Source organism: Lepisosteus platostomus, chromosome 28 (genome assembly GCF_059453375.1).
Source record: "Lepisosteus platostomus isolate fLepPlt1 chromosome 28, fLepPlt1.hap1, whole genome shotgun sequence".
Lineage (NCBI taxonomy): Eukaryota > Metazoa > Chordata > Actinopteri > Semionotiformes > Lepisosteidae > Lepisosteus > Lepisosteus platostomus.
The window spans coordinates 6,781,602-6,809,387 of NC_142638.1; the positions used below are offsets into that span (position 1 = coordinate 6,781,602).

The following is a 27,786-nucleotide window of genomic DNA, read 5'->3' on the forward strand; positions in this document are numbered from 1 at the left end:
AATCCTAATGAACTTCAGTTGTGGCTTTATGATGACCATTTTAATACCCAGAACTGTGTACAGTAAGTGCAAAGCTAGGCCTATTGCAGGCACTGGTGTGATCCTGGACATAAATTATAGAGCCCCCTGTCTTCTTTCTACTGCGAGCATGGCCTACATCTAACCACAAGGTGTCAGCACAGCCTCACTATACAGCAGAGGACTGAAAATATCATCCGATTTGTCTGTTGAAACCACACAGGAGTGGTGCTTAGGAATCCCAGGTCCCTGTGTGGCACTGCAGTGAGGCCTTCTGTAAAGTGGCACATGGCACCAAGCCTGACAGACCAAGTGCACTATGTGAACACCAACAGAGACTGCACATCCCTGAAACAGTCAGTCCAAGATTGTTTTGAATTCAGGGGGGGTCTTAGCAAATATTCAGAGGCTAGACAGCCCCTTATCAAAGTTGACCACAGTGACAGGACAGGACAGAGGAGAGGAACCAGGACTACACAGGACAGGAATCTGACTGACTGTCAGTTGAAGGGATCTATGTCATCCATTGCCTGAACCATAATACAGGATTAGAACTAACCCAGAACCTCTACGGTCTGGCAGGGAATACTACAGCATCAGAACACAGACCTCCGGGGTCAGAAACCACTTTTATCCCCCGGCAGTACATCATGAATAACTAACAGATGAATGACAACTGACTGACCACTAGATTTTCCACTGCTAGATTGAACAGACTGTTAAATGTTGAATTTGTTTGCACACCACACTGCTGTCCACTATCGTATGTTGTAAATTGCAGTGTTTTCTATACTGCATGTTGTATCGTACACTTCATGTTGTATTGCAAGCTTTTTGCACTGCTCCCTTACTGTTTTTATTAACTCTCGCCCTAACCTGTCTGTCCACTTGAGACGCCACATCAAATACCTTGTATATTCGGCGTACTTGGCAAATAAAGTAATTCTGATTCTTTGAGCAGCAGATCCTGTGGCTGAGGAGTCTGGGTAGCTCTGCACCCCCTGTTCAAGAGACAGGAAGGTGACACGATGGCAGACCTGTCTGCTCCCTGCTGTTCTCGTGAGCCTGCTTGGGGCTCCAGCTGAAATGGACGAGCACAGTTCAACATCATAGTCCCGGCTAACAGCTGGTAGTTTTCTTTTATTCTAAACTAACCTGCATTGCAGGCGGTAAAGTTAAAGAAAGAACAAATTGCAATAAAGCTTTTGCTGATGCTTTCCTCTGAGGCATCTAACATTTACACCCATTTAGACACCTGGGTATTTTACTGGAGTAAAAGTACTTTGCTCAGCAGTGCTACAGCAGTGTCACTCCTGGGATTTGAATATTCAATGATCAAGTTACAGACCAACACCATAAACTACTCCACACTGTTGCCGTAAAAAGAACTATGTTTTGAAGCTCCGTTCAGGACTTCAGACTCTATATCCCCCCAACAAGTGATTCCTGATTCCCTGTTGCTCCTGCAACAGCTGTTAACCGGTTGAATTGCCAGTAGTTATCTGCTTCAAAAGAAGGAAGGAGAAAGAGAAAATCTTAATAACAGGGGAATAGGACTTCATACGGGAGGAGGAGGCTTAAAACTCGTTTTTTTTTTAGTCATCAAGGATAGTTTTTACTTTCACTTAAACGTCCCTTGGCAGAATTGAGCCGTTTTTTTAATTTTTTTTTTCGGATTCTTAATCAGTTCGCGAACAGCACAATGAGTACAGACTTCTGTTTACGATTCTCGTGAATAACGGACAGGAAAGATATAGTAATATTCATTTTTTGCGGGTACTGAGGAATTCTATAGGCATTTTCTAAACACTTTTCTCTCGTAATTCGGGCCCCTCAACCTTTAAAGCGGAATATTCGAGCGGATTCCTGAAGGACGGACCATGGCCGAGCACGAGAGTCTGGAGTTCGGGAAGGCGGACTTCTTGCTGCTGGACAGCGTGTCTCTGGAGGAGTTCATGGCCAACCTGAAACACAGGTGAGCTGGAGTCTCCTTTCGATTCGGAGTGTCACACGCCGAAACGTGTAGCGGTACCGGTACCCGGCTCTGGTTCAACGCGGTGGGGAGTTCGTTGGACTTGAGGACGGATTGACTTCAGTAGCGCCGCCGCCGTTTTGAGGGATGTCCAGAGATCAGTGCGCATAGCCTTTTTTTATTTTTGCTTGACAGAGAAGATTAAATAAGGCTGTGCTGTAGTATACAGGATTAAAGAGAAGTAGAAGTGTGTTTTCCAGTTGTATGAGGGGAGTTCAATGGGAAAACACGTTCAACTGCAGTATTGTTGTTCTAAGACCGCCTCAATATACAGATCATTTTGAGATGACTTTATAATGTCCAGGTGTAAACATGTTCATCGACCATCAAATCCCAGCCAAGAGCAGAGCCTCCACATCTACAAAAACATGTATTGTGCTCTAATTAGACTTTAGCAATGCTTTCCCTTCTCTGAAATATACCAAGTAGCGTTACTTACATTTTAAACCCCACTCATATTACGTTCTCATCAGCAGTATTTGATTTCTGTGTATGACGCCATTTCAGACGAAGGTGTTTGGTTTGGAACATACAGTACTCCGGGGCTGCTTGTTCCTGGTGTGCTGCTCTAAACTGGTCTGATGTTCTTCTGGGAGACAGGTGACTTTGAGTGATATTGGATGTAATAGGACCCCAGCAGGTTCAAATGTTTACACTTAAGCATGAAGAAGATTTGTATAGCCCAAGTTCTTTCAGGTTTTCTACTGTGCATATATATTTGTTCTCTTTATATGGTTACTGCAGCCTCAGAGCTTGATGATAGATATTCAAACCTATTATATTGCAGGCTAGAATGGGTGTATTTAGTGGAAATACTAGCGGGCCAACCTGAAACTACCACCCAGAAATATCTGTGGGAACTTGAATTACATGTTTAAAATGTTGAACTGCAAAGTGAAAAGTAAGGAGATTGGTCTGGTTGTGGGAAACACTTTGTTCTGCAGATGATCAAGCCACCGAATGTCATCTGTTTTACATAGTCAAACACAACACTCCTTGCTGCTGTTATTTTTTATTTGCTTAGTAGATTACCATGTGATATACAGTATATACGTAAGTTCCGGTTAATTAAATGGCAAAGAAACAAAGAGACCCTGATTGTACCAACAAAGATGAAGATCGCCACCTTACAGTGTATTTAGGTGCACTCACTGGCCAGAATATTAGGAACCCCCATTGCATGATGATGATTTGTGCACAAAGCAAGAGCAGTGCCAACCCCGTCCTCCTCCAGGATCAACAAGAGCTGGGCTTGCGATGAGAGGGATGGAGAACGGGACTGAACTGCACAAGGCGCCGCCTAGTTCTGCTGTTTCCCAATCGGACAACAGAGGTCCGAGGTTTGTCCCGAGATGGGGAAAGGCGACGGGACAGACCTCGGCCACATCTGCTGTGTGATTCTGGCCAGGGAGTGCAGCTCCGTTTCAGATTCTGAGACCCACTACCACAGCCCCCAGCCCCTCCGAATGGTGGCCCCTCAGGCATTCGCTTTCTCCGGCAGGGCATGCAGCAGGTATCCCCCGAAGTATATGGTGTGGTAGGGAACGTCTGACCAGGATTGTCCGACGTCCTGTGTCACCCAGACGTGGCTGCCCTTGCGCAGCTCCAGCAGGGCCATGACCAGGTTGCCCGTGGTGTGGCCCGGCAGGTCCATGTGGCTGATCAGCACCTTCTGCCCGTCCTTCACCAGCCACAGGTTCGTGGCCTCCCCGCGGCCGAAGTTGGTGGAGAAGAAGAGCTGGTAGACGCCCGTGACGGGGCAGGCGAAGATGCCGGTCACGCTGTTGTAGGCGTTGCCGATGTTCACGAACTCGTGGCTGAACTTGATGACGTCCACGGCGCCGGACACGGTTTTGGGGTAGGAGAAGAAGAAGTAGACAGGCGGGGCAGCTGTAATAAGAGGCAGCGAGGGTCATGGGAAAGGAAAGGATGACGACTTCGGATGCACTCCTGAAAATTGCTGTTCATTCAAACTTGAGGAAATCAGGCCCTTCAGGGAGGGACTGCGTCCATCTGAGATAACCTTCCAAGGATACTGTGAAGGTTCTGTATCTGTACAATTTCACCTGAATAATATTTGACTTTAAAGTAGCGTCTGTGCTTGTCTGCCTTACCTGAGCTGCAGGTGGAGCCTGCTGCATTCTGGTGGAGGTTGTAGTATGCGCTGTCAATCTGCTGAAACAAACACATCCCTGTTATTCAGTAAGTAGCAGTTGGCAGAAACCGATTTGAACCGACAGTCACGCGACAGAGGTCAAAACAATGGGCTGTATTAACAATCCACAGGAGTGGGTTTAGCACAGCGTGTGAGAAGTGAAAGGCGGCCGACCCAGCCCACCCACCTGACCGCTGAGCTGCTTTTTCATCTCCTCCAGCTCCGACTCCAGGTGCTCCACTTTCTTTGTCAGTTCCTGCATGTGGACACAAGGAGGAAGAGATCTGGGTAAAAACACCCAAACTCAACAGTTCAAGTGATAGTGGTCCCATCCCCTCTGGTGTTCCGTAGAGATACTAGATAAGAAATAAGTCAAGCGAGCAAAATTACTACAAATAAGTCAAGCAAGCTGGGCCAAATGCCTTCCTGTTGCTCAACAGTGGTTGTAAGCAGTTATGCAGTTAGCAGGGTGGGTAGTTTGTTCTGGAGGCATCCATGTCTCAGTGAAGACTTACATCCTACTTTCTGCCCCAAATGCATGTCCTTTCCTTGTGTGCTTGTGGGGGTCCACTTGATTAGAATAGAAAAACTGCTATAAATGAGAGGAGGCCGGTAGACCCCTCTAGCCTGTTTGGTAGTTCATAGTCAATTGATCCTGGGGCAGCCTGCACAGCCTGTTCCATTCTCCCACAACCCTTTGTATAAAGAAGTGCCTCGTCTTCTCAGATTTACATGTACATCTGCATTGTTTCCACTTCTGTCTTTTAGTTCATGTTTCACAGCTGACTCCTGACTGATAAGTTGTTCTTTGTACGATAGCATTATGCTCCCTACTGATACTGTACAGTTTGAAAACTTTAAGCATGGAAGCGATGCCTACCACTATTTTGGTTTCCTCCATCAGAGTCTCTCTGGTGGAGGACAGAAGCAGCACCCCCATCAAGGCCATTTGAGCTAATGACAGCATCTGCAAAAAATAAGAAGGACAGATTGGGAAAGCAGAGTATGAGATAGCTGATCCATTTAACACCAAAACTAGGAAGCTTTCATGTCCCGAAGCTGATCTAAGGTGTAGACAATGAGGCATTTAATCATCGTCCTCCAAGCCTATGAAGGTAACAATCACTGAAAGAAAACGCATGTAAATACCACTCAAAACTGTCTTTCCCATAAAAAAAGATGCAGTGAAGAATGATGAGGGAGGGAACAAATCACTGAACGCCAGTGGTTGGGGATATTCTTGAAACTACTGTAACCATTTCTTGCAGTCACTTGCAATTGCTGGGATTTTTTTAAATTGATTTAATCCATAAAACTTCCAAACCCCTTATCCAGTACAGGGTTGCAGTGGGGGGACAGAGCCTAGCCCAGCAGGCAATGGGCACAAGGCGAGATGCACCCAGGACAGGACCCTGGTCCACCTCGGGACACACAGACACGCACCAGGGGCAATTTTCCCAGAAGCCAATTATCCCATCAGATAACTCCACACAGACAGCACTCCAGGTCTGGAATTGAACCCAGGGTCCCAGCGCTCTGAGGCACCAATGCTAACCACTGTGCCACCCTTAATTATTCTTTTTAAAATGAATGGGTACTTTTTTACTGCATAGCATTCTTCTGCTGATCAACCATGAACTTTCACACACAGTGCACCATTCTTGCAAGCAGTTAAATCTCAATGCACCGCACTAAAAGAAACTTAAATCACAAAACTGGAAGAAGATACCTTGCATTAAAGCATTAATTAAAAGTCCTAGTGCTCTTCCACAAAGTGCCAGTGGTTTAATAGTGCTTCTTACCTTCCCTGACACTGGAGTGTCCGACAGTGACGAACGCTGAAAGTGAGCAAGCTGGAGGTCTGCAGTGAGTGATCTTCAAGCTGGCCCTCCCTGCTCCACCCCAACAGGAAGGGTGGGCACAGAGTGGACCCACCCACACCCATCAGCTGTGCTTCAGGAGTATGTGCCTTGATGTCACAGTAAAGGTCACCCTGTTCTGTTAGAAAAGTTGTATGAAAAGCTTTGGATGCATCTGGTGGTTTGTTCAAGCACAGGGGTAGATACACTGTGCTGATGTTGGGGTGTTCCAGCACAGGGGTAGATATACCGTGCTGATGTTGGGGTGATCCAGCACAGGGGTAGATACACCGTGCTGATGTTGGTGTGTTCGAGCACAGAGGTAGATACACCGTGCTGATGTTGGTGTGTTCGAGCACAGGGGTAGATATACTGTGCTGATGTTGGGGTGTTCCAGCATAGGGGTAGATACACTGTGCTGATGTTGGGGTGATCCAGCACAGGGGTAGATACACCGTGCTGATGTTGGTGTGTTCGAGCACAGGGGTAGATATACTGTGCTGATGTTGGTGTGTTCGAGCACAGGGGTAGATATACTGTGCTGATGTTGAGGTGTTCCAGCATAGGGGTAGATACACTGTGCTGATGTTGGGGTGTTCCAGCACAGGGGTAGATACACTGTGCTGATGTTGGGGTGTTCGAGCACAGGGGTAGATACACTGTGCTGATGTTGGGGTGTTCGAGGACAGGGGTAGATATACTGTGCTGATGTTGGGGTGTTCGAGCACAGGGGTAGATACGCCATGCTGATGTTGGGGTGTTCCAGCACAGGGGTAGATACACCGTGCTGATGTTGGGGTGTTCCAGCACAGGGGTAGATAAGCTGTGCTGATGTTGGGGTGTTCGAGCACAGGGGTAGATATACCGTGCTGATGTTGGGGTGATCCAGCACAGGGGTAGATACACCGTGCTGATGTTGGTGTGTTCGAGCACAGAGGTAGATACACCGTGCTGATGTTGGTGTGTTCGAGCACAGAGGTAGATACACCGTGCTGATGTTGGTGTGTTCGAGCACAGGGGTAGATATACTGTGCTGATGTTGGGGTGTTCCAGCATAGGGGTAGATACACTGTGCTGATGTTGGGGTGATCCAGCACAGGGGTAGATACACCGTGCTGATGTTGGTGTGTTCGAGCACAGGGGTAGATATACTGTGCTGATGTTGGGGTGTTCCAGCACAGGGGTAGATACACTGTGCTGATGTTGGGGTGTTCGAGCACAGGGGTAGATACACTGTGCTGATGTTGGGGTGTTCGAGGACAGGGGTAGATACACCGTGCTGATGTTGGTGTGTTCGAGCACAGGGGTAGATACACCGTGCTGATGTTGGTGTGTTCGAGCACAGGGGTAGATATACTGTGCTGATGTTGGGGTGTTCCAGCACAGGGGTAGATATACTGTGCTGATGTTGGGGTGTTCGAGCACAGGGGTAGATACGCCATGCTGATGTTGGGGTGTTCCAGCACAGGGGTAGATACACCGTGCTGATGTTGGGGTGTTCCAGCACAGGGGTAGATACGCTGTGCTGATGTTGGGGTGTTCCAGCACAGGGGTAGATACGCTGTGCTGATGTTGGGGTGTTCGAGCACAGGGGTAGATACACTGTGCTGATGTTGGGGTGTTCGAGCACAGGGGTAGATACACCGTGCTGATGTTGGGGTGTTCGAGCACAGGGGTAGATACAGCGTGCTGCTGTTAGGTTGTTCGAGCACAGGTGTAGATACACCGTGCTGATGTTGGGGTGTTCCAGCACAGGGGTAGATACACCGTGCTGATGTTGGGGTGTTCCAGCACAGGGGTAGATATACTGTGCTGATGTTGGGGTGTTCGAGCACAGGGGTAGATACACCGTGCTGATGTTGGTGTGTTCGAGCACAGGGGTAGATATACTGTGCTGATGTTGGGGTGTTCCACCACAGGGGTAGATACACTGTGCTGATGTTGGGGTGTTCGAGCACAGGGGTAGATACACCGTGCTGATGTTGGTGTGTTCGAGCACAGGGGTAGATATACTGTGCTGATGTTGGGGTGTTCCACCACAGGGGTAGATACACTGTGCTGATGTTGGGGTGTTCGAGCACAGGGGTAGATACACTGTGCTCTTGGGGTGTTCCAGCACAGGGGTAGATACACCGGCTGATGTTGGGGTGTTCCAGCACAGGGGTAGATACACTGTGCCGATGTTGGGGTGTTCCAGCACAGGGGTAGATACACTGTGCAATAGCAGCACACTGCTGTAAGTCTGAAATGCTGCTATGCATTTTGTGAAGGATCTGATGGATAAGACTTGGGTTATTACTGTAATGAGATACTGTTGGTTCTAATAGTTACTGTCAGCAATACACAGCCTTCTTAACAGTGCAGTTTCTCAGAGCTGTTCTTACTGATAATGCCGGTTTTAATGTCCTTTTTCATAAAATATCCATCTGCAATTATTTCTTACCATCTGTGATCTCGGCGTTGATGAAAGTTAACTTTTAAAGTTAACAAGTGGTTAACACTTTTTGCTGTTAACGAAAGGTTAAGTAAAGGAAGATCAACTTATGATAAGAAACACTAAATCAACACTGATGTTCAATAAAGTAGGCTTGCATTATATCTAAAATTTGCATGATCATCAAAGATCTTGTGATTCCTTTGCAGACCGAGTGTGTACCAGAGATGGACAAACACTGTTTTCCATACACTACAGTGTTTATCCAGGAACTGACACAAACTCTTAAGCAAACACTTAGTCGAAAGTACTAACATTATGGATTTGAGTACAGCAATTTCATGATCTACTCAACAAATGTTGATAACACTCTTGAATACAATCTTTTGTTCTCAAAATTGTCATTTCACAGTTTTTCTTCTGCAATGTTCAGAAAAATGGCGTTGCTTTATTTCTTGTTAACTGTTAACTGTTAACTGTTGTCTGGCTAGGACTGAACTTCCCAGATGAGTGGATGTCTCACGAGTTTGAAAATAGGATTTTTATGTCATTACATCTGGAAATAATCTCTTGAATTTGGAGACCGATCAGAGATGCAATTCAATGCTTTCCTTGCAACTCAATGCTTCCAAGACCCTTGATGATTTTATTATTAAATTACTGTGATTGGATTGGAGATTTTATCAACTATTTTTTAAAAGTATTTGCAGGTTAGTAGCAAATACAATTCAGTGACTAAAATACCGAATATCACGAGAATATCATGAGAAGCTGGACTAGAAGGCACGTTTTACATTTCTACTTCTAAATGTCTCTTCATATCCTTATAGTTGGAAGAAATTCATAGGTATTTTGAATTACAGTAGCTGTATATGAAAGCTGTCATGCCACACCAGTTGAGAACCCCTCCTCTAGATAATTCAGGGAAGCAATAAAAAGGCAAACAAAATAGGATACATAGAGATGTAAATTTAAAACAAGAGATGTTGTGTTATTATTGTATAATCAGCTGGAAAGAATTTAGAGAATTTAGCTGGTTCGAATTTAGAATATTTTGTATAATTTTGGTCACTGCATTATAGGAAAGATAGTAGTGCTTTGGAATCAGTCCAGGGATGTGAAGCCAGATATATTGTAAGTCTTAAGGGAATGCACTATACTCACAGGCTGGAGGAACCAAACCTTCTTAGATTTGACAAGAGATGATTATGAGTGGAAAATGATACCAGTATTCAAAATCCTCAAAGTCACAGACAAATTCAACCCAGGAACTGACAGGAGGCAAGTGTCAATTCTGCATTTAAAAATAAGAGCATCTAAAACCTAGAACAGGAGGTGCCTCTTTACACAAAGAGATGCGGGAGTATGGAACACGCCTCCCAGTCAAGTTTGCGGTCTTGATATCCTGGTTTCTTTGTATCCAATCTTTTGTTCTTATACAATAGGACATTTTACTAGGACAAACTGAGTAAAATACCTTCCATAAGGGTACCAAAACATCATCCCGCCTGGGATGTGATCCTACAACAATCCTGTCCATAATATTGATAATAAAAGGATGTTATCATATTTTACAAGGACACTGTAAATTAGGGTCAAAATGATTTGTTAGATGTCCCATGTCACTCTTCTTTTAAAATGACTATTTGCTTTATTCATATTCAGGTCCTTGGGGATTCTTACAAATTCATGTAGCTGCCAAGGTGCTCCAGTCAAGGGGACCTATCGAGTTCCGCCATGGCAGGTCTCTCTTACCTCGCCTCTCTTTCTGCGATTTTGGAGATGGAGAAGATTCTTTGTTGATGGTGATGTAATCACTTCATGCTCATCTGACATATTCAGATCTGGGATCTGGAGCTTCCCGATGTCTCCAGAGTGTGTTCCGATGGTAGGGCTGTTGCAGTCCTGCAGTAGGAGCTGCATTTTAAAGGCCTTTTGTTCATTTTGTTCTGCAGAAAAGTATTTAAACTGCGTTAGAAGCACAGCAGACGGTATGACTTCACCAACCCCATATCTGCAGTCTGCCAGTTCTTCTCCTTGTCTCTTTCTTTCAGCACTGTGACGGACTCCTGTTGGGCCAGAAATGGTCCAGACATTTGCACTGCGATGATTCTGTGGTCCAGATCTGGCTCTGGACGGGCACGGATTCACAGTTTACCCTTTTCTCAGTAATTGTCGAGAAAACCCGGTAAATCTTTCCATTCTAACAATTTATGTTTTCACCAATGAAATGAGAACGCATAAAGAAGTCTTGTGTGTAAGATCGTGTTCATGCTCAGATTCGTAAGACTGAAGCCCTCATTTCATACTTTCACGTTTATAGCTAATAATTGGTTCTCTAGTTGTAAGACACGGTTTGAAGTGCAGCATCATTAGTGAATGTCAGGAATAAATGCAACAGGAAAAAGAGGAAAGAGTAACAGCAGTGCAATCCTAACGAACTTCAGTTGTGGCTTTATGATGTCCATTTTAATACCCAGAACTGTGTACAGTAAGTGCAAAGCTAGGCCTATTGCAGGCACTGGTGTGATCGTGGACATAAATTATAGAGCCCCCTGTCTTCTTTCTACTGCGAGCATGGCCTACATCTAACCACAAGGTGTCAGCACAGCCTCACTATACAGCAGAGGACTGAAAATATCATCCGATTTGTCTGTTGAAACCACACAGGAGTGGTGCTTAGGAATCCCAGGTCCCTGTGTGGCACTGCAGTGAGGCCTTCTGTAAAGTGGCACATGGCACCAAGCCTGACAGACCAGGTGCACTATGTGAACACCAACAGAGACTGCACATCCCTGAAACAGTCAGTCCAAGTTTGTTTTGAATTCAGGGGGGGTCTTAGCAAATATTCAGAGGCTAGACAGCCCCTTATCAAAGTTGACCACAGTGACAGGACAGGACAGAGGAGAGGAACCAGGACTACACAGGACAGGAATCTGACTGACTTTCAGTTGAAGGGATCTATGTCATCCATTGCCTGAACCATAATACAGGATTAGAACTAACCCAGAACCTCTGGCAGGGAATATTACAGAATCAGAACACAGACCTCCGGGGTCAGAAACCACTTTTATCCCCCGGCAGTACATCATGAATAACTAACAGATGAATGACAACTGACTGACCACTAGATTTTCTACTGCTAGATTGAACAGACTGTTAAATGTTGAATTTGTTTGCACACCACACTGCTGTCCACTATCGTATGTTGTAAATTGTACTGTTTTCTATACTGCATGTTGTATCGTACACTTCATGTTGTATTGCAAGCTTTTTGCACTGCTCCCTTACTGTTTTTATGAATTCTCGCCTTCAAAGTTTTTGCTGATGCTTTCCTCTGAGGCATCTAAAATTTACACCCATTTAGACACCTGGGTATTTTACTGGAGTAAAAGTACTTTGCTCAGGGGTGCTACAGCAGTGTCACTCCTGGGATTTGAATATTCAATGATCAAGTTACAGACCAACACCATAAACTACTCCACACTGTTGCCGTAAAAAGGACCATGTTTTGAAGCTCCGTTCAGGACTTCAGACTCTATATCCCCCCAACAAGTGATTCCTGATTCCCTGTTGCTCCTGCAATAGCTGTTAACCGGTTGAATTGCCAGTAGTTCTCTGCTTCAAAAGAAGGAAGGAGAAAGAGAAAATCTTAATAACAGGGGAATAGGACTTCATACGGGAGGAGGAGGCTTAAAACTCGTTTTTTTTTTAGTCATCAAGGATAGTTTTTACTTTCACTTAAACGTCCCTTGGCAGAATTGAGCCGTTTTTTTAATTTTTTTTTTCGGATTCTTAATCAGTTCGCGAACAGCACAATGAGTACAGACTTCTGTTTACGATTCTTGTGAATACCGGACAAGACAGAGCTAGTAATATTCATTTTTTGCGGGCACTGAGGAATTCTATAGGCATTTTTTAAACACTTTTCTCTCGTAATTCGGGCCCCTCAACCTTTAAAGCGGAATATTCGAGCGGATTCCTGAAGGACGGACCATGGCCGAGCACGAGAGTCTGGAGTTCGGGAAGGCGGACTTCTTGCTGCTGGACAGCGTGTCTCTGGAGGAGTTCATGGCCAACCTGAAACACAGGTGAGCTGGAGTCTCCTTTCGATTCGGAGTGTCACACGCCGAAACGTGTAGCGGTACCTGTACCCGGTTCTGGTTCTGGTTCAACGCGGTGGGGAGTTGGTTGGACTTGAGGACGTAGGATTGACTTCAGTAGCGCCGCCGCCGTTTTGAGGGATGTCCAGAGATCAGTGCGCATAGCCTTTTTTTATTTTTGCTTGACAGAGAAGATAAAATAAGGCTGTGCTGTAGTATACAGGATTAAAGAGAAGTAGAAGTGTGTTTTCCAGTCGTATGAGGGGAGTTCAATGGGAAAACACGTTCAACTGCAGTATTGTTGTTCTAAGACCGCCTCAATATACAGATCATTTTGAGATGACTTTATAAGGTCCAGGTGTAAACATGTTCATCGACCATCAAATCCCAGCCAAGAGCAGAGCCTCCACATCTACAAAAACATGTGTTGTGCTCTAATTAGACTTTAGCAATGCTTTCCCTTCTCTGAAATATACCAAGTAGCGTTACTTTTTAAACCCCACTCATATTACGTTCTCATCAGCAGTATTTGATTTCTGTGTATGACGCCATTTCAAACGAAGGTGTTTGGTTTGGAACATACAGTACTCCGGGGCTGCTTGTTCCTGGTGTGCTGCTCTAAACTGGTCTAAACTGGTCTGATGTTCTTCTGGGAGACAGGTGACTTTGAGTGATATTGGATGTAATAGGACCCCAGCAGGTTCAAATGTTTACACTTAAGCATGAAGAAGATTTGTATAGCCCAAGTTCTTTCAGGTTTCTTCTGTGCATATATATTGCTATATATTCTCTTTATATGGTTACTGCAGCCTCAGAACCTGATGATGATAGATATTCAAACCTATTATATTGCAGGCTAGAATGGGTGTATTTAGTGGAAATACTAGCGGGCCAACCTGAAACTACCACCCAGAAATATCTGTGGGAACTTGAATTACATGTTTAAAATGTTGAACTGCAAAGTGAAAAGTAAGGAGATTGGTCTGGTTGTGGGAAACACTTTGTTCTGCAGATGATCAAGCCACCGAATGTCATCTGTTTTACATAGTCAAACACAACACTCCTTGCTGCTGTTATTTTTTATTTGCTTAGTAGATTACCATGTGATATACAGTATATACGTAAGTTCCGGTTAATTAAATGGCAAAGAAACAAAGAGACCCTGATTGTACCAACAAAGATGAAGATCGCCACCTTACAGTGTATTTAGGTGCACTCACTGGCCAGAATATTAGGAACCCCCATTGCATGATGATGATTTGTGCACAAAGCAAGAGCAGTGCCAACCCCGTCCTCCTCCAGGATCAACAAGAGCTGGGCTTGCGATGAGAGGGATGGAGAACGGGACTGAACTGCACAAGGCGCCGCCTAGTTCTGCTGTTTCCCAATCGGACAACAGAGGTCCGAGGTTTGTCCCGAGATGGGGAAAAGCGAGGGGACAGACCTCGGCTCGGCCACATCTGCTGTGTGATTCTGGCCAGGGAGTGCAGCTCCGTTTCAGATTCTGAGACCCACTACCACAGCCCCCAGCCCCTCCGAATGGTGGCCCCTCAGGCATTCGCTTTCTCCGGCAGGGCATGCAGCAGGTATCCCCCGAAGTATATGGTGTGGTAGGGAACGTCTGACCAGGATTGTCCGACGTCCTGTGTCACCCAGACGTGGCTGCCCTTGCGCAGCTCCAGCAGGGCCATGACCAGGTTGCCCGTGGTGTGGCCCGGCAGGTCCATGTGGCTGATCAGCACCTTCTGCCCGTCCTTCACCAGCCACAGGTTCGTGGCCTCCCCGCGGCCGAAGTTGGTGGAGAAGAAGAGCTGGTAGACGCCCGTGACGGGGCAGGCGAAGATGCCGGTCACGCTGTTGTAGGCGTTGCCGATGTTCACGAACTCGTGGCTGAACTTGATGACGTCCACGGCGCCGGACACGGTTTTGGGGTAGGAGAAGAAGAAGTAGACAGGCGGGGCAGCTGTAATAAGAGGCAGCGAGGGTCATGGGAAAGGAAAGGATGACGACTTCGGATGCACTCCTGAAAATTGCTGTTCATTCAAACTTGAGGAAATCAGGCCCTTCAGGGAGGGACTGCGTCCATCTGAGATAACCTTCCAAGGATACTGTGAAGGTTCTGTATCTGTACAATTTCATCTGAATAATATTTGACTTTAAAGAAGCGTCTGTGCTTGTCTACCTTACCTGAGCTGCAGGTGGAGCCTGCTGCATTCTGGTGGAGGTTGTAGTATGCGCTGTCAATCTGCTGAAACAAGCACATCCCTGTCATTCAGTAAGTAGCAGTTGGCACAAACCGATTTGAACCGACAGTCATGCGACAGAGGTCAAAACAATGGGCTGTATTAACAATCCACAGGAGTGGGTTTAGCACAGCGTGTGAGAAGTGAAAGGCGGCCGACCCAGCCCACCCACCTGACCGCTGAGCTGCTTTTTCATCTCCTCCAGCTCCGACTCCAGGTGCTCCACTTTCTTTGTCAGTTCCTGCATGTGGACACAAGGAGGAGGAGATCTGGGTAAAAACACCCAAACTCAACAGTTCAAGTGATAGTGGTCCCATCCCCTCCTCCTGCCTACAAAGTCTGCCTGAACCCATTAATCTTCTATTGGCTGGTGTTCCGTAGAGATACTAGATAAGAAATAAGTCAAGAGAGCAAAATTACTACGAATAAGTCAAGCAAGCTGGGCCAAATGCCTTCCTGTTGCTCAACAGTGCTTGTAAGCAGTTATGCAGTTAGCAGGGTGGGTAGTTTGTTCTGGAGGCATCCATGTCTCAGTGAAGATTTACCTCCTACTTTCTGCCCCAAATGCATGTCCTTTCCTTGTGTGCTTGTGGGGGTCCACTTGATTAGAATAGAAAAACTGCTATAAATGAGAGGAGGCCAGTAGACCCCTCTAGCCTGTTTGGTAGTTCATAGTCAATTGATCCTGGGGCAGCCTGCACAGCCTGTTCCATTCTCCCACAACCCTTTGTATAAAGAAGTGCCTCGTCTTCTCAGATTTACATGTACGTCTACATCGTTTCCACTTGTGTCTTTTAGTTCATGTTTCACAGCTGACTCCTGACTGATAAGTTGTTCTTTGTACGATAGCATTATGCTCCCTACTGATACTGTACAGTTTGAAAACTTTTAAGCATGGAAGCGATGCCTACCACTATTTTGGTTTCCTCCATCAGAGTCTCTCTGGTGGAGGACAGAAGCAGCACCCCCATCAAGGCCATTTGAGCTAATGACAGCATCTGCAAAAAATAAGATAGATAGATAGATAGATTGATTGGGAAAGCAGAGTATGAGATAGCTGATCCATTTAACACCAAAACTAGGAAGCTTTCATGTCCCGAAGCTGATCTAAGGTGTAGACAGTGAGGCATTTAATCATCTTCCTCCAAGCCTATGAAGGTAACAAACACTGAAAGAAAACGCATGTAAATACCACTCAAAACTGGCTTTCTCATAAAAAAAAAGATGCAGTGAAGAATGATGAGGGAGGGAACAAATAACTGAACGCCAGTGGTTGGGGATATTGAAACTACTGTAACCATTTCTTGCAGTCACTTGCAATTGCTGGGATTTTTTTAAATTGATTTAAAATGAATTAATCCATAAAACTTCCAAACCCCTTATCCAGTACAGGGTTGCAGTGGGGAGGCAGAGCCTAGCCCAGCAAGCAATGGGCACAAGGCGAGATGCACCCTGGACAGGACCCTGGTCCACCTCGGGACACACAGACACGCACCAGGGGCAATTTTCCCAGAAGCCAATTATCCCATCATGCCTTTGGACTCTAGGAGGAAGCACCTGGACCAAACCCACACAAACGCTGAGAGAACATGCAAACTCCACACAGATAGCAACCCAGGTCTGAACCCAGTGTCCTAGTGCTGCGAGGCAAAAATGCTAACCACTGTGTCACCCTAAATTATTCTTTTTAAAAATGAATATGTGTACTTTTTTACTGAATAGTATTCTTCTGCTGAGGGACTTTCACACACAGTGCACCATTCTTGCAAGCAGTTAAATCTCAATGCACAGCACTAAAAGAAATTTAAATAAAAAAACTGGAAGAAGATACCTTGCATTAAAGCATTAATTAAAAGTCCTAGTGCTCTTCCACAAAGTGCCAGTGGTTTAATAGTGCTTCTTACCTTCCCTCACGCTGGAGTGTCTCCGACAGTGACGAACGCTGAAAGTGAGCAAGCTGGAGGTCTGCAGTGAGTGATCTTCAAGCTGGCCCTCCCTGCTCCACCCCAACAGGAAGGGTGGACACAGAGTGGACCCACCCACACCCATCAGCTGTGCTTACACATCAGTATGTGCCTTGATCTCACAGTAAAGGTCACCCTGTTCTTTTAGAAAAGTTGTTTGAAAAGCTTTGGATGCACCTGGTGGTTTGTTCCAGCACAGGGGTAGATACACCGTGCTCTTGGGGTGTTCCAGCACAGGGGTAGATACATTGTGCTCTTGGGGTGTTCAACCACAGGGGTAGATACACCGTGCTCTTGGGGTGTTCAACCACAGGGGTAGATACATTGTGCTCTTGGGGTGTTCCAGCACAGGGGTAGATACATTGTGCTCTTGGGGTGTTCAACCACAGGGGTAGATACACCGTGCTCTTGGGGTGTTCAACCACAGGGGTAGATACATTGTGCTCTTGGGGTGTTCCAGCACAGGGGTAGATACACCGTGCTGATGCTGGGGTGTTCCAGCACAGGGGTAGATACACTGTGCTGATGTTGGGGTGTTCCAGCACAGGGGTAGATACACTGTGCTGATGTTGGGGTGTTCCAGCACAGGTGTAGATACACTGTGCTGATGCTGGGGTGTTCCAGCACAGGTGTAGATACACCGTGCTGATGCTGGGGTGTTCCAGCACAGGGGTAGATACACTGTGCTCTTGGGGTGTTCCAGCACAGGTGTAGATACACCGTGCTGATGCTGGCGTGTTCCAGCACAGGGGTAGATACACTGTGCTGATGTTGGGGTGTTCCAGCACAGGGGTAGATACACTGTGCTCTTGGGGTGTTCCAGCACAGGTGTAGATACACCGTGCTGATGCTGGCGTGTTCCAGCACAGGGGTAGATACACTGTGCTGATGTTGGGGTGTTCCAGCACAGGTGTAGATACACTGTGCTGATGTTGGGGTGTTCGAGCACAGGGGTACATACACTGTGCAATAGCAGCACACTGCTGTAAGTCTGAAATGCTGGTATGAATTTTGTGAAGGATCTGATGGATCTGAAGACTTGGGTTATTACTGTAATGAGATACTGTTGGTTCTAATAGTTACTGTCAGCAATACACAGCCTTCTTACATTGCAATTTCTCAGAACTGTTCTTACTGATAATGCCAGTTTTAGTGTCCTTTTTCATAAAATATCCATCTGCAATTATTTCTTACGCTCTACAATCTCGACGTTGATGAAAGTTAACTTTTAAAGTTAACAAGTGGTTAACACTTTTTGCTGTTAACGAAAGGTTAAGTATTGGCAGATCAACTTATGATAAGGAACACTAAATCAACACAGATGTTCGATACAGTAGGCTTGCATTATACCTAAAATTTGGATGATCATCAAAGAGCTTGTGATTCCTTTGCAGACCGAGTGTGTACCAGAGATGGACAAACACTGTTTTCCATACACTACAGTGTTTATCCAGGAACTGTCACGAACTCTTAAGCAAAGTCCAAAGTATTAACATTATTAATCTGAGTAGAGAAATTTCGCGATCTCTTGTAAAAGTGTAAAAGTAAATGTTCATACAGTCTTATCTCCTGTGTTTGGATAGTAGGTGAAGCCTTAATCTGGTACTCAACAAATGTTGATAACACTCTTGAATACAATCTTTTGTTCTCAAAATTGTCATTTCACAGTTTTTCATTTGCAATGTTCAGAAAAATGGCATTGTTTTATTTCTAGTAATAATAATAATAATAATAATAATAATAATAATAATAATAATAATAATAATAATAATTAATAATTCCTTACACTTATACAGCGCTTTTCTTGACACTCCACTCAAAGCGCGTGGGGACTCCCCTCCACCACCACCTGTGTGCAGCCCCACCTGGATGTAGCAGTAGTAGATTTGTAGTGGAGAGTTATTCACTACCATTATCTAGAAACAATTGCATGAGATTCTTGAATGGATATGGCACCCAGAACACGAAGACTAAACAAATGACTGTACAGTCTCTTCTCTTTTGAAACATTTTGTTATTTCTCCAGTGGGTATATGTTATGATGAATGTTTTTTTTATCTCTGTGAGTGTCAGGAGAGAGATGATGTTTTTTGGTTGTTGTTAATTGATCTTGGGGATGTTCCCATTTTAAAGAAATAGTATATGATTCCTCTGTTTTACTAAAATTAAGACAATTAAGAAGCAATTGTGCTTTACAATGATGACCTGTATCCCATTTGTGTGCAGTGCTTGGCATGCAGGTAGCAAAGACATATATGATAAATACAAAATGAGATACACTGCGTTAGTGTCTATATATGAAAAAGACAGAAGTGTTTATATTGACACATTATCTACTGTACATCCTCTAGATCAGTGGTTCTCAACCTTTGAAACACAATGCCCCTTCCATTTAACACAAAACCACAGGCCTCATCTCAGTGTGTGGGCTAATCATTTTATGTAAACCATTTTTTTTTAATTATTTAATTTTGATGACTATCTGTGAACTTAATCTTTGGTCAATGACAAATTTTTAAAAAATAGTGAAACAGATTGAAGGTAGTGTAATAATAATATGATCCATATTCAGATTTGAACTTAAGCTTTTTTCATTGTTCCCCTTGGGCGTTAGCAATTTAAGCCCTGATGCTGCATATTTGCTGGAGAGCTGTTGAAGTTCTCGGCTCTGGGGAAGAAAGAGCACAACACAAGTCAATTTCAACATCAGTTGAGCAATTCATCGAGCATCGGGCGTGCCGAAAAAATGCAGCCACGCACAGATGGGGCTGAAAGTGAGAGGAGGATGCACAGAGCGTGCTCATCTGCTTTGGGGTAGAGAGAAAACAGCTCCACAAGCTAACTGTTGTCTGGCTAGGACTGAACTAGGACTGAGTGGATTTCTCATGAGTTTGAAAATAGGATTTTTATGTCATTACATTCGGAAATAATCTCTTGCATTTGGAGACCGATCAGAGATGCAATTCAATGCTTTCCTTGCAACTCAATGCTTCCAAGACCCTTGATGATTTTATTATTAAATTACTGTGATTGGATTGGAGATTTTATCAACTTTTTTTTAAAAGTATTTGCAGGTTAGTAGCAAATACAAGTCAGTGACTAAAATACCGAATATCACGAGAATATCATGAGAAGCTGGACTAGAAGGCACGTTTTACATTTCTACTTCTAAATGTCTCTTCATATCCTTATAGTTGGAAGAAATTCATAGGTATTTTGAATTACAGTAGCTGTATATGAAAGCTGTCATGCCACACCAGTTGAGAACCCTTCCTCTAGATGCAGGGAAGCAATAAAAAGGCAAACAAAATAGGATACATAGAGATGTAAATTTAAAACAAGAGATGTTGTGTTATTATTGTATAATCAGCTGGAAAGAATTTAGAGAATTTAGCTGGTTCGAATTTAGAATATTTTGTATAATTTTGGTCACTGCATTATAGGAAAGATAGTAGTGCTTTGGAATCAGTCCAGGGATGTGAAGCCAGATATATTGTAAGTCTTAAGGGAATGCACTATACTCACAGGCTGGAGGAACCAAACCTTATTAGATTTGACAAGAGATGATTATGAGTGGAAAATGATACCAGTATTCAAAATCCTCAAAGTCACAGACAAATTCAACCCAGGAACTGACAGGAGGCAAGTGTCAATTCTGCATTTAAAAATAAGAGCATCTAAAACCTAGAACAGGAGGTGCCTCTTTACACAAAGAGATGCGGGAGTATGGAACACGCCTCCCAGTCAAGTTTGCGGTCCTGATATCCTGGTTTCTTTGTATCCAATCTTTTGTTCTTATACAATAGGACATTTTACTAGGACAAACTGAGTAAAATACTTTGCATAAGGGTACCAAAACATCATCCCGCCTGGGACTTGATCCTACAACCATCCTGTCCATAAGATAATAAAAGGATGATATCATATCTTACAAGGACACTGTAAATTCGGGTCAAAATGATTTGTTAGATGTTCCATGTAAACTGCGTTAGAAGCACAGCAGAAGGTATGACTTCACCAACCCCATATCTGCAGTCTGCCAGTTCTTCTCCTTGTCTCTTTCTTTCACCACTGTGACGGACTCCTGTTGGGCCAGAAATGGTCCAGACATTTGCACTGCGATGGTTCTGTGGTCCAGATCTGGCTCTGGACAGGTGCAGATTCACAGTTTACCCTTTTCTCAGGAATTGTCGAGAAAACCCGGTAAATCCTTCCATTCTAACAATTTATGTTTTCACCAATGAAATGAGAACGCATAAAGAAGTCTTGTGTGTAAGATCGTGTTCATGCTCAGATTCGTAAGACTGAAGCCCTCATTTCATACTTTCACATTTATATCTTAAAATTGGTTCTCTAGTTGTAAGACACGGTTTGAAGTGCAGCATCATTAGTGAATGTCAGGAATAAATGCAACAGGAAAAAGAGGAAAGAGTAACAGCAGTGCAATCCTAATGAACTTCAGTTGTGGCTTTATGATGTCCATTTTAATACCCAGAACTGTGTACAGTAAGTGCAAAGCTAGGCCTATTGCAGGCACTGGTGTGATCCTGGACATAAATTATAGAGCCCCCTGTCTTCTTTCTACTGCGAGCATGGCCTACATCTAACCACAAGGTGTCAGCACAGCCTCACTATACAGCAGAGGACTGAAAATATCATCCGATTTGTCTGTTGAAACCACAGAGGAGTGGTGCTTAGGAATCCCAGGTCCCTGTGTGGCACTGCAGTGAGGCCTTCTGTAAAGTGGCACATGGCACCAAGCCTGACAGACCAGGTGCACTATGTGAAGTCCAACAGAGACTGCACATCCCTGAAACAGTCAGTCCAAGATTGTTTTGAATTCAGGGGGGGGTCTTAGCAAATATTCAGAGGCTAGACAGCCCCTTATCAAAGTTGACCACAGTGACAGGACAGGACAGAGGAGAGGAACCAGGACTACACAGGACAGGAATCTGACTGACTGTCAGTTGAAGGGATCTATGTCATCCATTGCCTGAACCATAATACAGGATTAGAACTAACCCAGAACCTCTACGGTCTGGCAGGGAATATTACAGAATCAGTACATAGACCTCCGGGGTCAGAAACCACTTTTATCCCCCGGCAGTACATCATGAATAACTAACAGATGAATGACAACTGGCTGACCACTAGATTTTCCACTGCTAGATTGAACAGACTGTTAAATGTTGAATTTGTTTGCACACCACACTGCTGTCCACTATCGTATGTTGTAAATTGTAGTGTTTTCTATACTGCATGTTGTATCATACACCTCATGTTGTATTGCAAGCTTTATGCACTGCTCCCTTACTGTTTTTATTTACTCTCGCCTTCTCCTGGCTGTACACTGAGAGCAAAGTACTCAAGTACTTATATATGGCAAATCAAGGATAAAGTTTAAGTAGTTTTTGCTGACCTGCCACTAGAGGGCGTTTGGGCCTCAATTGTCTGGTGATGGATTAAGTCATTAATTGGTTAATTGGTGCAAGGTGAGCGGCACATTCCCACACAGGTGTCAGCTGGTGTAGGTGTGGTATATAGAGGGTTCCATGGGGGGTAGCTGAGCTTTGGGTTTGCCAGAGTAGGTTTCTGTTGTGTGAATGAAAATGTGACTTGAAATAAGTGCTTATTTAACAGCAATGTCCTCTCATTGTGAGAAGTCAATGTGTCCTTGTACACAGGAGCACAAGCTATCTGAAGAGAGGCTGCTGTGTCAAACTGTCACATTTGGTGGCTCATCTAGGATGTGGACCTGGGATCTCTAACATCTTTGATTAATAATTTTAAGGAAGGTTTCTGTCCAGGAGCTCAGCTGTCAGGGATTGGAAAGGTGATGGGCAGCTGGATCCCCTCAGGTGGTGATCTAGACTGACTGCCTGTCACAGGTATGGTCTTGCATCATGTAGCTTTTCCATGGTGTTCCCCAGTTTATAATTGGGGTGGGGAACTCCAGGTCTGGAGGCCCTGAGCCTCTAGTCTAAATTGTATTGCTGATCTCAATTAAGTTATTGAGCTAATTTGCATGAGAATTGATTTAGGTCCTAAGCAGTGGCTGAGTGGTGGTTGTTGTTTAGGTTCCTGGGAGATGATGTGTGGGTTTGGGACAGTGCAGATCTTCCTCCTCTCTCTGCAACTCCTGAGTCTTGGCTTGATGTTTACATCTGTGCCTTTTTTTTTTTTGAAGGTCAGAAATAGCTGGATCTTTTTTTTGTGAAAGATGAAGGTGCAAAACTACTGAGCTAGATCATACAGGTCTTATTTTTGTGTCTCTTGCATTACAAAAAAAAAACTGGAATTTACTTTTAATATGAAAGGGGTGAACAAATCTTGCCGCAGAGCTTTGGAAACCAACCTGGTTTGCATCCTCCGTTCACTTATCCTCAGACCTCTCCCAGTTCAGGAGTCCTATTCAAAGAACAAAAACGAATCAAATGTAGAAAGTGTGTTATTAACATCCTTGGGGAAGCCAGCAGTTTTACATGAGTAAGTGATGCCAAAATTAAGCAGCTTGACCTGTACTACATGTGCTTTATTTTGGGGAGTCTCTACTGGTCAATCAAAGCAAAAAACTGAACTGCTTCTTCCCTGAAGCTTTCACCCTGCTGAGCCAGAACACATGAGTGCTGAATGCAGTGTGTTCATGACTGAAGCTGTGCATGTCCTTTGGGTGAAGTGTACATGTATTATTGATTGTGCACTGAGATGCCACATCAAATACCTTGTATATTCAGCAAACTTGGCAAATAAAGTAATTCTGATTCTTTGAGCAGCAGATCCTGTGGCTGAGGAGTCTGGGTAGCTCTGCACCCCCTGTTCAAGAGACAGGAAGGTGACACGATGGCAGACCTGTCTGCTCCCTGCTGTTCTCGTGAGCCTGCTTGGGGCTCCAGCTGAAATGGACGAGCACAGTTCAACATCATAGTCCCGGCTAACAGCTGGTAGTTTTCTTTTATTCTAAACTAACCTGCATTGTAGGCGGTAAAGTTAAAGAACAAATTGCAATAAAGCTTTTGCTGATGCTTTCCTCTGAGGCATCTAACATTTACACCCATTTAGACACCTGGGTATTTTACTGGAGCAAAAGTACTTTGCTCAGGGGTGCTACAGCAGTGTCACTCCTGGGATTTGAATATTCAATGATCAAGTTACAGACCAACACCATAAACTACTCCACACTGTTGCCGTAAAAAGGACCATGTTTTGAAGCTCCGTTCAGGACTTCAGACTTTATATCCCTCCAACAAGTGATTCCTGATTCCCTGTTGCTCCTGCAACAGCTGTTAACCAGTTGAATTGCCAGTAGTTATCTGCTTCAAAAGAAGGAAGGAGAAAGAGAAAATCTTAACAGGGGAATAGGACTTCATACGGGAGGAGGAGGCTTAAAACTCGGTTTTATTTTTAATTATTTTTTTCAAATGCTTATCTCGATGCTCCAATGCGCGGCAGCCGGTATCACAGTGGTTTCCACACTGGGGAAAAAGCTCTTTGAATAAGAGCCTCGGTGTAAACTTCCTTGGTTATATTTACGGAGCGCTCGTCTGCGAACAATTACGGTACTCCGGGCGGGCTCTCTCCTCCTCCTTCTGCCCAGGTGAGGTGGGGCACTGACCGGGGTTACAGCACTGCGCGCCGGGAAAGCTCGGGTAGGAGAACTGTTCCTGTGGGAGAAAAAAGGAGAAAGCACAGAAAAGCCAAGACGAAGACATCAGAATTCATGGTACCGCACTTGGTTCGCACAATACTGACATTTCGGGTTTGTTGGGATACACTCTTGAAGACTGGACCCTTTACCGAAAACACGCTTTTAAGAAAAAAAACTCTCTCTCACGGCTGTATTTATAGAGCGATAGTCCTCAAGGAAAGTTTTTACTTTCACTTAAACGTCCCTTGGCAGAATTGAGCCGGGTTTTTTTAAAAAAATTTTGCGGATTTTTAATCAGTTCGCGAACAGCACGATGAGTACAGACTTCTGTTTACGATTCTCGTGAATACCGGACAGGACAGAGCTAGTAATATTCATTTTTTCGCGGGCACTGAGGAATTCTATAGGCATTTTCTAAACACTTTTCTCTCGTAATTCGGGCCCCCCAACCTTTAAAGCGGAATATTCGAGCGGATTCCTGAAGGACGGACCATGGCCGAGCACGAGAGTCTGGAGTTCGGGAAGGCGGACTTCTTGCTGCTGGACAGCGTGTCTCTGGAGGAGTTCATGGCCAACCTGAAACACAGGTGAGCTGGAGTCTCCTTTCGATTCGGAGTGTCACACGCCGAAACGTGTAGCGGTACCGGTACCCGGTTCTGGTTCAACGCGGTGGGGAGTTGGTTGGACTTGAGGACGGAGGATTGACTTGTCCTGATACAGCCGCCGCCGTTTTGAGGGATGTCCAGAGATCAGTGCGCGTAGCCTTTTTTTTATTTTTGCTTGACAGAGAAGATAAAATAAGGGTATACAGGATTAAAGAGAAGTAGAAGTGTGTTTTCCAGTCGTATGAGGGGAGTTCAATGGGAAAACACGGTCAACTGCAGTATTGTTGTTCAAAGACCGCCTCAATAATATACAGATCATTTTGCGATGACTTTTAACATGTCCAGGTGTAAACATGTTCATTTTTAAAATGCCTTTCGCGGTTTTTGTGAGTCGGTTCTGATCAGAGGTGCAAGGCTTTGAAGAGGTGACGCGGCCTTTTGGCGGTGACCTCCGTCAGTCCCACCCAAACCCGGCCGCTACAGTACGTAGCCACCTGCAAGTTTGATTTTTTTTTTTAAACCCTTTCTACGATTTCCCATTCTCCGAGCACTCTTCGCCTTTGGTCGAGCTCGGATTGTTGTTGTGATGACGCCCCGGAGTGCTGAGGGAGGACAGGGCTAAGGAAGGTGGCCGATGCTGTAGATGTGTGATGGACGCATCCTGCTGTACGTCACACGCGTTAGTTAGTGTGCTGTGCACAGCAAAGATGTGTGCTCTCTGGGTGCGCACTGGTGCTTTCTTACGATTGCACACAAAATATTCCTTTTGAGTGGAGGTAGTCCACTGAGGAATACTTAGATAATGCTCCTCAGTGGTGTCGGGTTTTCATAATGTAACAGATCACCTGTTTAATTGATCAGGATGGAATTGTTCAGTGAACAGAAAACCTGCCGAAAACCAGGGCTGGATACCCGTGGACTAGGTTTTTCAGTAAGGGGTGGGTGTTGTGTTTTGAGCCCTGCTCAAAACTTTGTACCCCCAATCTTCCCACAGACCGACGTTTCTGTGAGGCTCAGTTCATATCAAATTTAGATAACAGCTAATAGAAATCTCAATGTTACAAAGTCAGCAACATGGGCTTCCTAGTGGGGGGTAACTCTTCTCTCAAGTCGTGTGTGGAGGGTCATTTTGAAGATCACTTCAACAACTTTTTAACTTTTTAAATCTCAAACTGAAGTCTGATGTGGATGGATAAAAATGTGCAAAATCCCAATTGTGTGCACTTGTCTGGGTTGCAGCAGATGAATGGCTGTAAAGTGCTCCATCAACAAGCACTGCCCTTGACTACACCTGTTAAACCCACATCCTGTGTTCTCAGCCTGGAATTTGCTCCCTGTTTTAATGAAATTGTCATTCCTGTGATCTCCAGCTTGGAGTGGGGCTGGGGAGGAGCAAACAAGGAGCTGGGACCATGTGCATGATTTGATTAAAACCCTAAATCTGTTTTTAGTGTCTTTCTACGTCAATTCAAGCAATTAAGGAGGTCTTTTTTTTTTTTTGCCACAGTAGTTTAATCGCAGGTGTGTGTGTGTGTGCCGGCCATGAAGCAAGGCTTTGAGAGCTCCAGGTTCTGCAGTTGGATTTCAAATGCTTTGAGCTGCTCCCAGAAAAGGCAAAACGTTCTATTCCTGCTGTCGCATCTCTCCTTGTGTGTGCCTTGGTCCTTCTTGTTTCCGTATCCCCAGAAAGCAGGTCTTGATTCTGTTGCTCGCTGGCTGTGGGAGGCAGGGGGGTGTGGATTGTCAGAGACCTGCACCCTCCTAACCTCCGTGTGTGGCAGCTGTGTGGAATGTCGTTGCCTGTGCTGAGGCCCCTGTATGAGCTAACGTAATGGTAACCACATTGGGCAGAAGAATGAGGAGGATAGGGGGCCTCATTCATCACCCAGCTGCTGTGTTTGGCATATCGTTTCAAACTCTATATACAGGACGTCCTGCCGCTGGCTGGAGTCTCAACATGCAGTTATTTTTTTAAAACGCTTCCCTGAGCTCAGTCGTGTTGCAGGCGTCCAGACGTATTATAAGCAGTTTTTGTCAATGAATCAATGTTGCATTCAGGTCTGCGAAACTGTCTTTGATCACGGGCATGGCATTTCATATGAAAACCGGACTAAAGTTTTCAAAATTAGGATTTTTGCCTGCTGATTTCCCCCCCCAGTATATATTTGCCTTGTTCAGAATCGCCCAATTTTCCGGACTCCTGTAAGTCCTGCTCTGCATGGGAGGGGTGAGACCTGCTGGCGAGCTTCTCTGACCCTGCTGCCTCTGGAGCCTCGCAGGGGCCTTACAGGAGAGTCGGTGCTGACGCAGCTCTCGCGTCACTGAAAGCCTGTGAGCTCCAGCAGGTCAGAGGAGCTGCTGTTCGTCTGAAAGCAAAAAGAGCCCTTTACCTAATAATAATGCCCATGTTATCCTAGCAGGAGTTCTGCCAATTGGAGCGGCACAGTGGTTAACCTCGCTGCCTCACACTCCTGGGGCCCTGGGTTTAATTCTTGGGGTGCTAATGTTTGAGTAGGTTTCCTCCAGGTGCTCCAAATTCCTTCCAGGTTTTAAAGACATGCTGGTAGGTTAATTGACTGGTGTGAGTGTGTGCATGTCTGTGCAGCTGACTTGTGATGGCCTGCCTTGCTCTCCTTGCTTGCCAGAATAGGCTCCAGCAGTTACTTCATGATAGAGACATGCCCCGTGCTCCTGCCAGCAACACTGTGACCCCATCATCTGGGTCACA

The 27,786-nt window shown here is 44.9% G+C and overlaps 4 protein-coding genes and 1 long non-coding RNA gene across 9 annotated transcripts in view; 2 read left to right on the forward strand and 3 right to left on the reverse strand.

The window, feature by feature from the left end:
- The first annotated feature begins 24 nt into the window (after window positions 1-24).
- On the forward strand, window positions 25-13,095 carry LOC148638709 (uncharacterized). Of its 3 annotated transcripts, XM_088622902.1 has the most exons (4): window positions 25-1,993; window positions 10,164-10,242; window positions 10,553-10,686; window positions 12,461-13,095. In XM_088622902.1, exons 1-4 carry the CDS (start codon window positions 1,899-1,901, stop codon window positions 12,591-12,593), a joined length of 441 nt encoding a protein of 146 aa, XP_088479028.1. In that variant the 5' UTR covers window positions 25-1,898; the 3' UTR covers window positions 12,594-13,095. The 3 variants fall into 3 exon arrangements, 1 of the variants encoding a protein (XP_088479028.1); XR_015930948.1 differs by lacking the exon at window positions 10,164-10,242; XR_015930947.1 differs by lacking the exons at window positions 25-1,993; window positions 10,164-10,242 and adding an exon at window positions 10,326-10,408.
- LOC148638710 (multimerin-2-like) lies at window positions 3,047-5,234 on the reverse strand. Its single transcript, XM_088622899.1, has 4 exons — window positions 5,086-5,234; window positions 4,393-4,461; window positions 4,165-4,225; window positions 3,047-3,940 (listed from the first exon to the last, which is right to left on the reverse strand). The coding sequence occupies exons 1-4, from the start codon at window positions 5,170-5,172 to the stop codon at window positions 3,528-3,530; spliced, it is 630 nt and encodes a 209-aa protein (XP_088479025.1). The 5' UTR covers window positions 5,173-5,234; the 3' UTR covers window positions 3,047-3,527.
- Window positions 10,313-23,660, reverse strand: LOC148638711 (uncharacterized). Its single transcript, XR_015930950.1, has 3 exons — window positions 23,530-23,660; window positions 23,164-23,216; window positions 10,313-10,447 (listed from the first exon to the last, which is right to left on the reverse strand). It is a non-coding gene; the product is annotated as an uncharacterized LOC148638711 (long non-coding RNA).
- LOC148638712 (multimerin-2-like) lies at window positions 13,666-16,828 on the reverse strand. 2 transcript variants are annotated; one of them, XM_088622960.1, is made up of 5 exons: window positions 16,749-16,828; window positions 15,756-15,842; window positions 15,017-15,085; window positions 14,789-14,849; window positions 13,666-14,564 (listed from the first exon to the last, which is right to left on the reverse strand). In XM_088622960.1, the coding sequence occupies exons 2-5, from the start codon at window positions 15,840-15,842 to the stop codon at window positions 14,152-14,154; spliced, it is 630 nt and encodes a 209-aa protein (XP_088479086.1). In that variant the 5' UTR covers window positions 16,749-16,828; the 3' UTR covers window positions 13,666-14,151. The 2 variants fall into 2 exon arrangements, with proteins under 2 accessions (XP_088479086.1, XP_088479087.1); XM_088622961.1 differs by having other exon boundaries at window positions 14,789-14,846; window positions 16,749-16,820.
- myo1d (myosin 1D) overlaps window positions 20,818-27,786 on the forward strand; it is a 75,825-nt gene continuing 68,856 nt past the window's right edge. Inside the window, exon 1 of one of the 2 annotated variants that reach the window (XM_088622876.1) lies at window positions 20,818-21,011. Coding sequence is in view for 1 of the 2 variants with exons in the window: in XM_088622875.1 (XP_088479001.1) it covers window positions 24,946-25,040 (95 nt within the window). In the remaining variant the exon portion in view is untranslated. Of the gene's footprint in view, window positions 21,012-23,823; window positions 25,041-27,786 lie in introns of those variants that run through there. The other variant, XM_088622875.1, reaches the window with a different exon arrangement.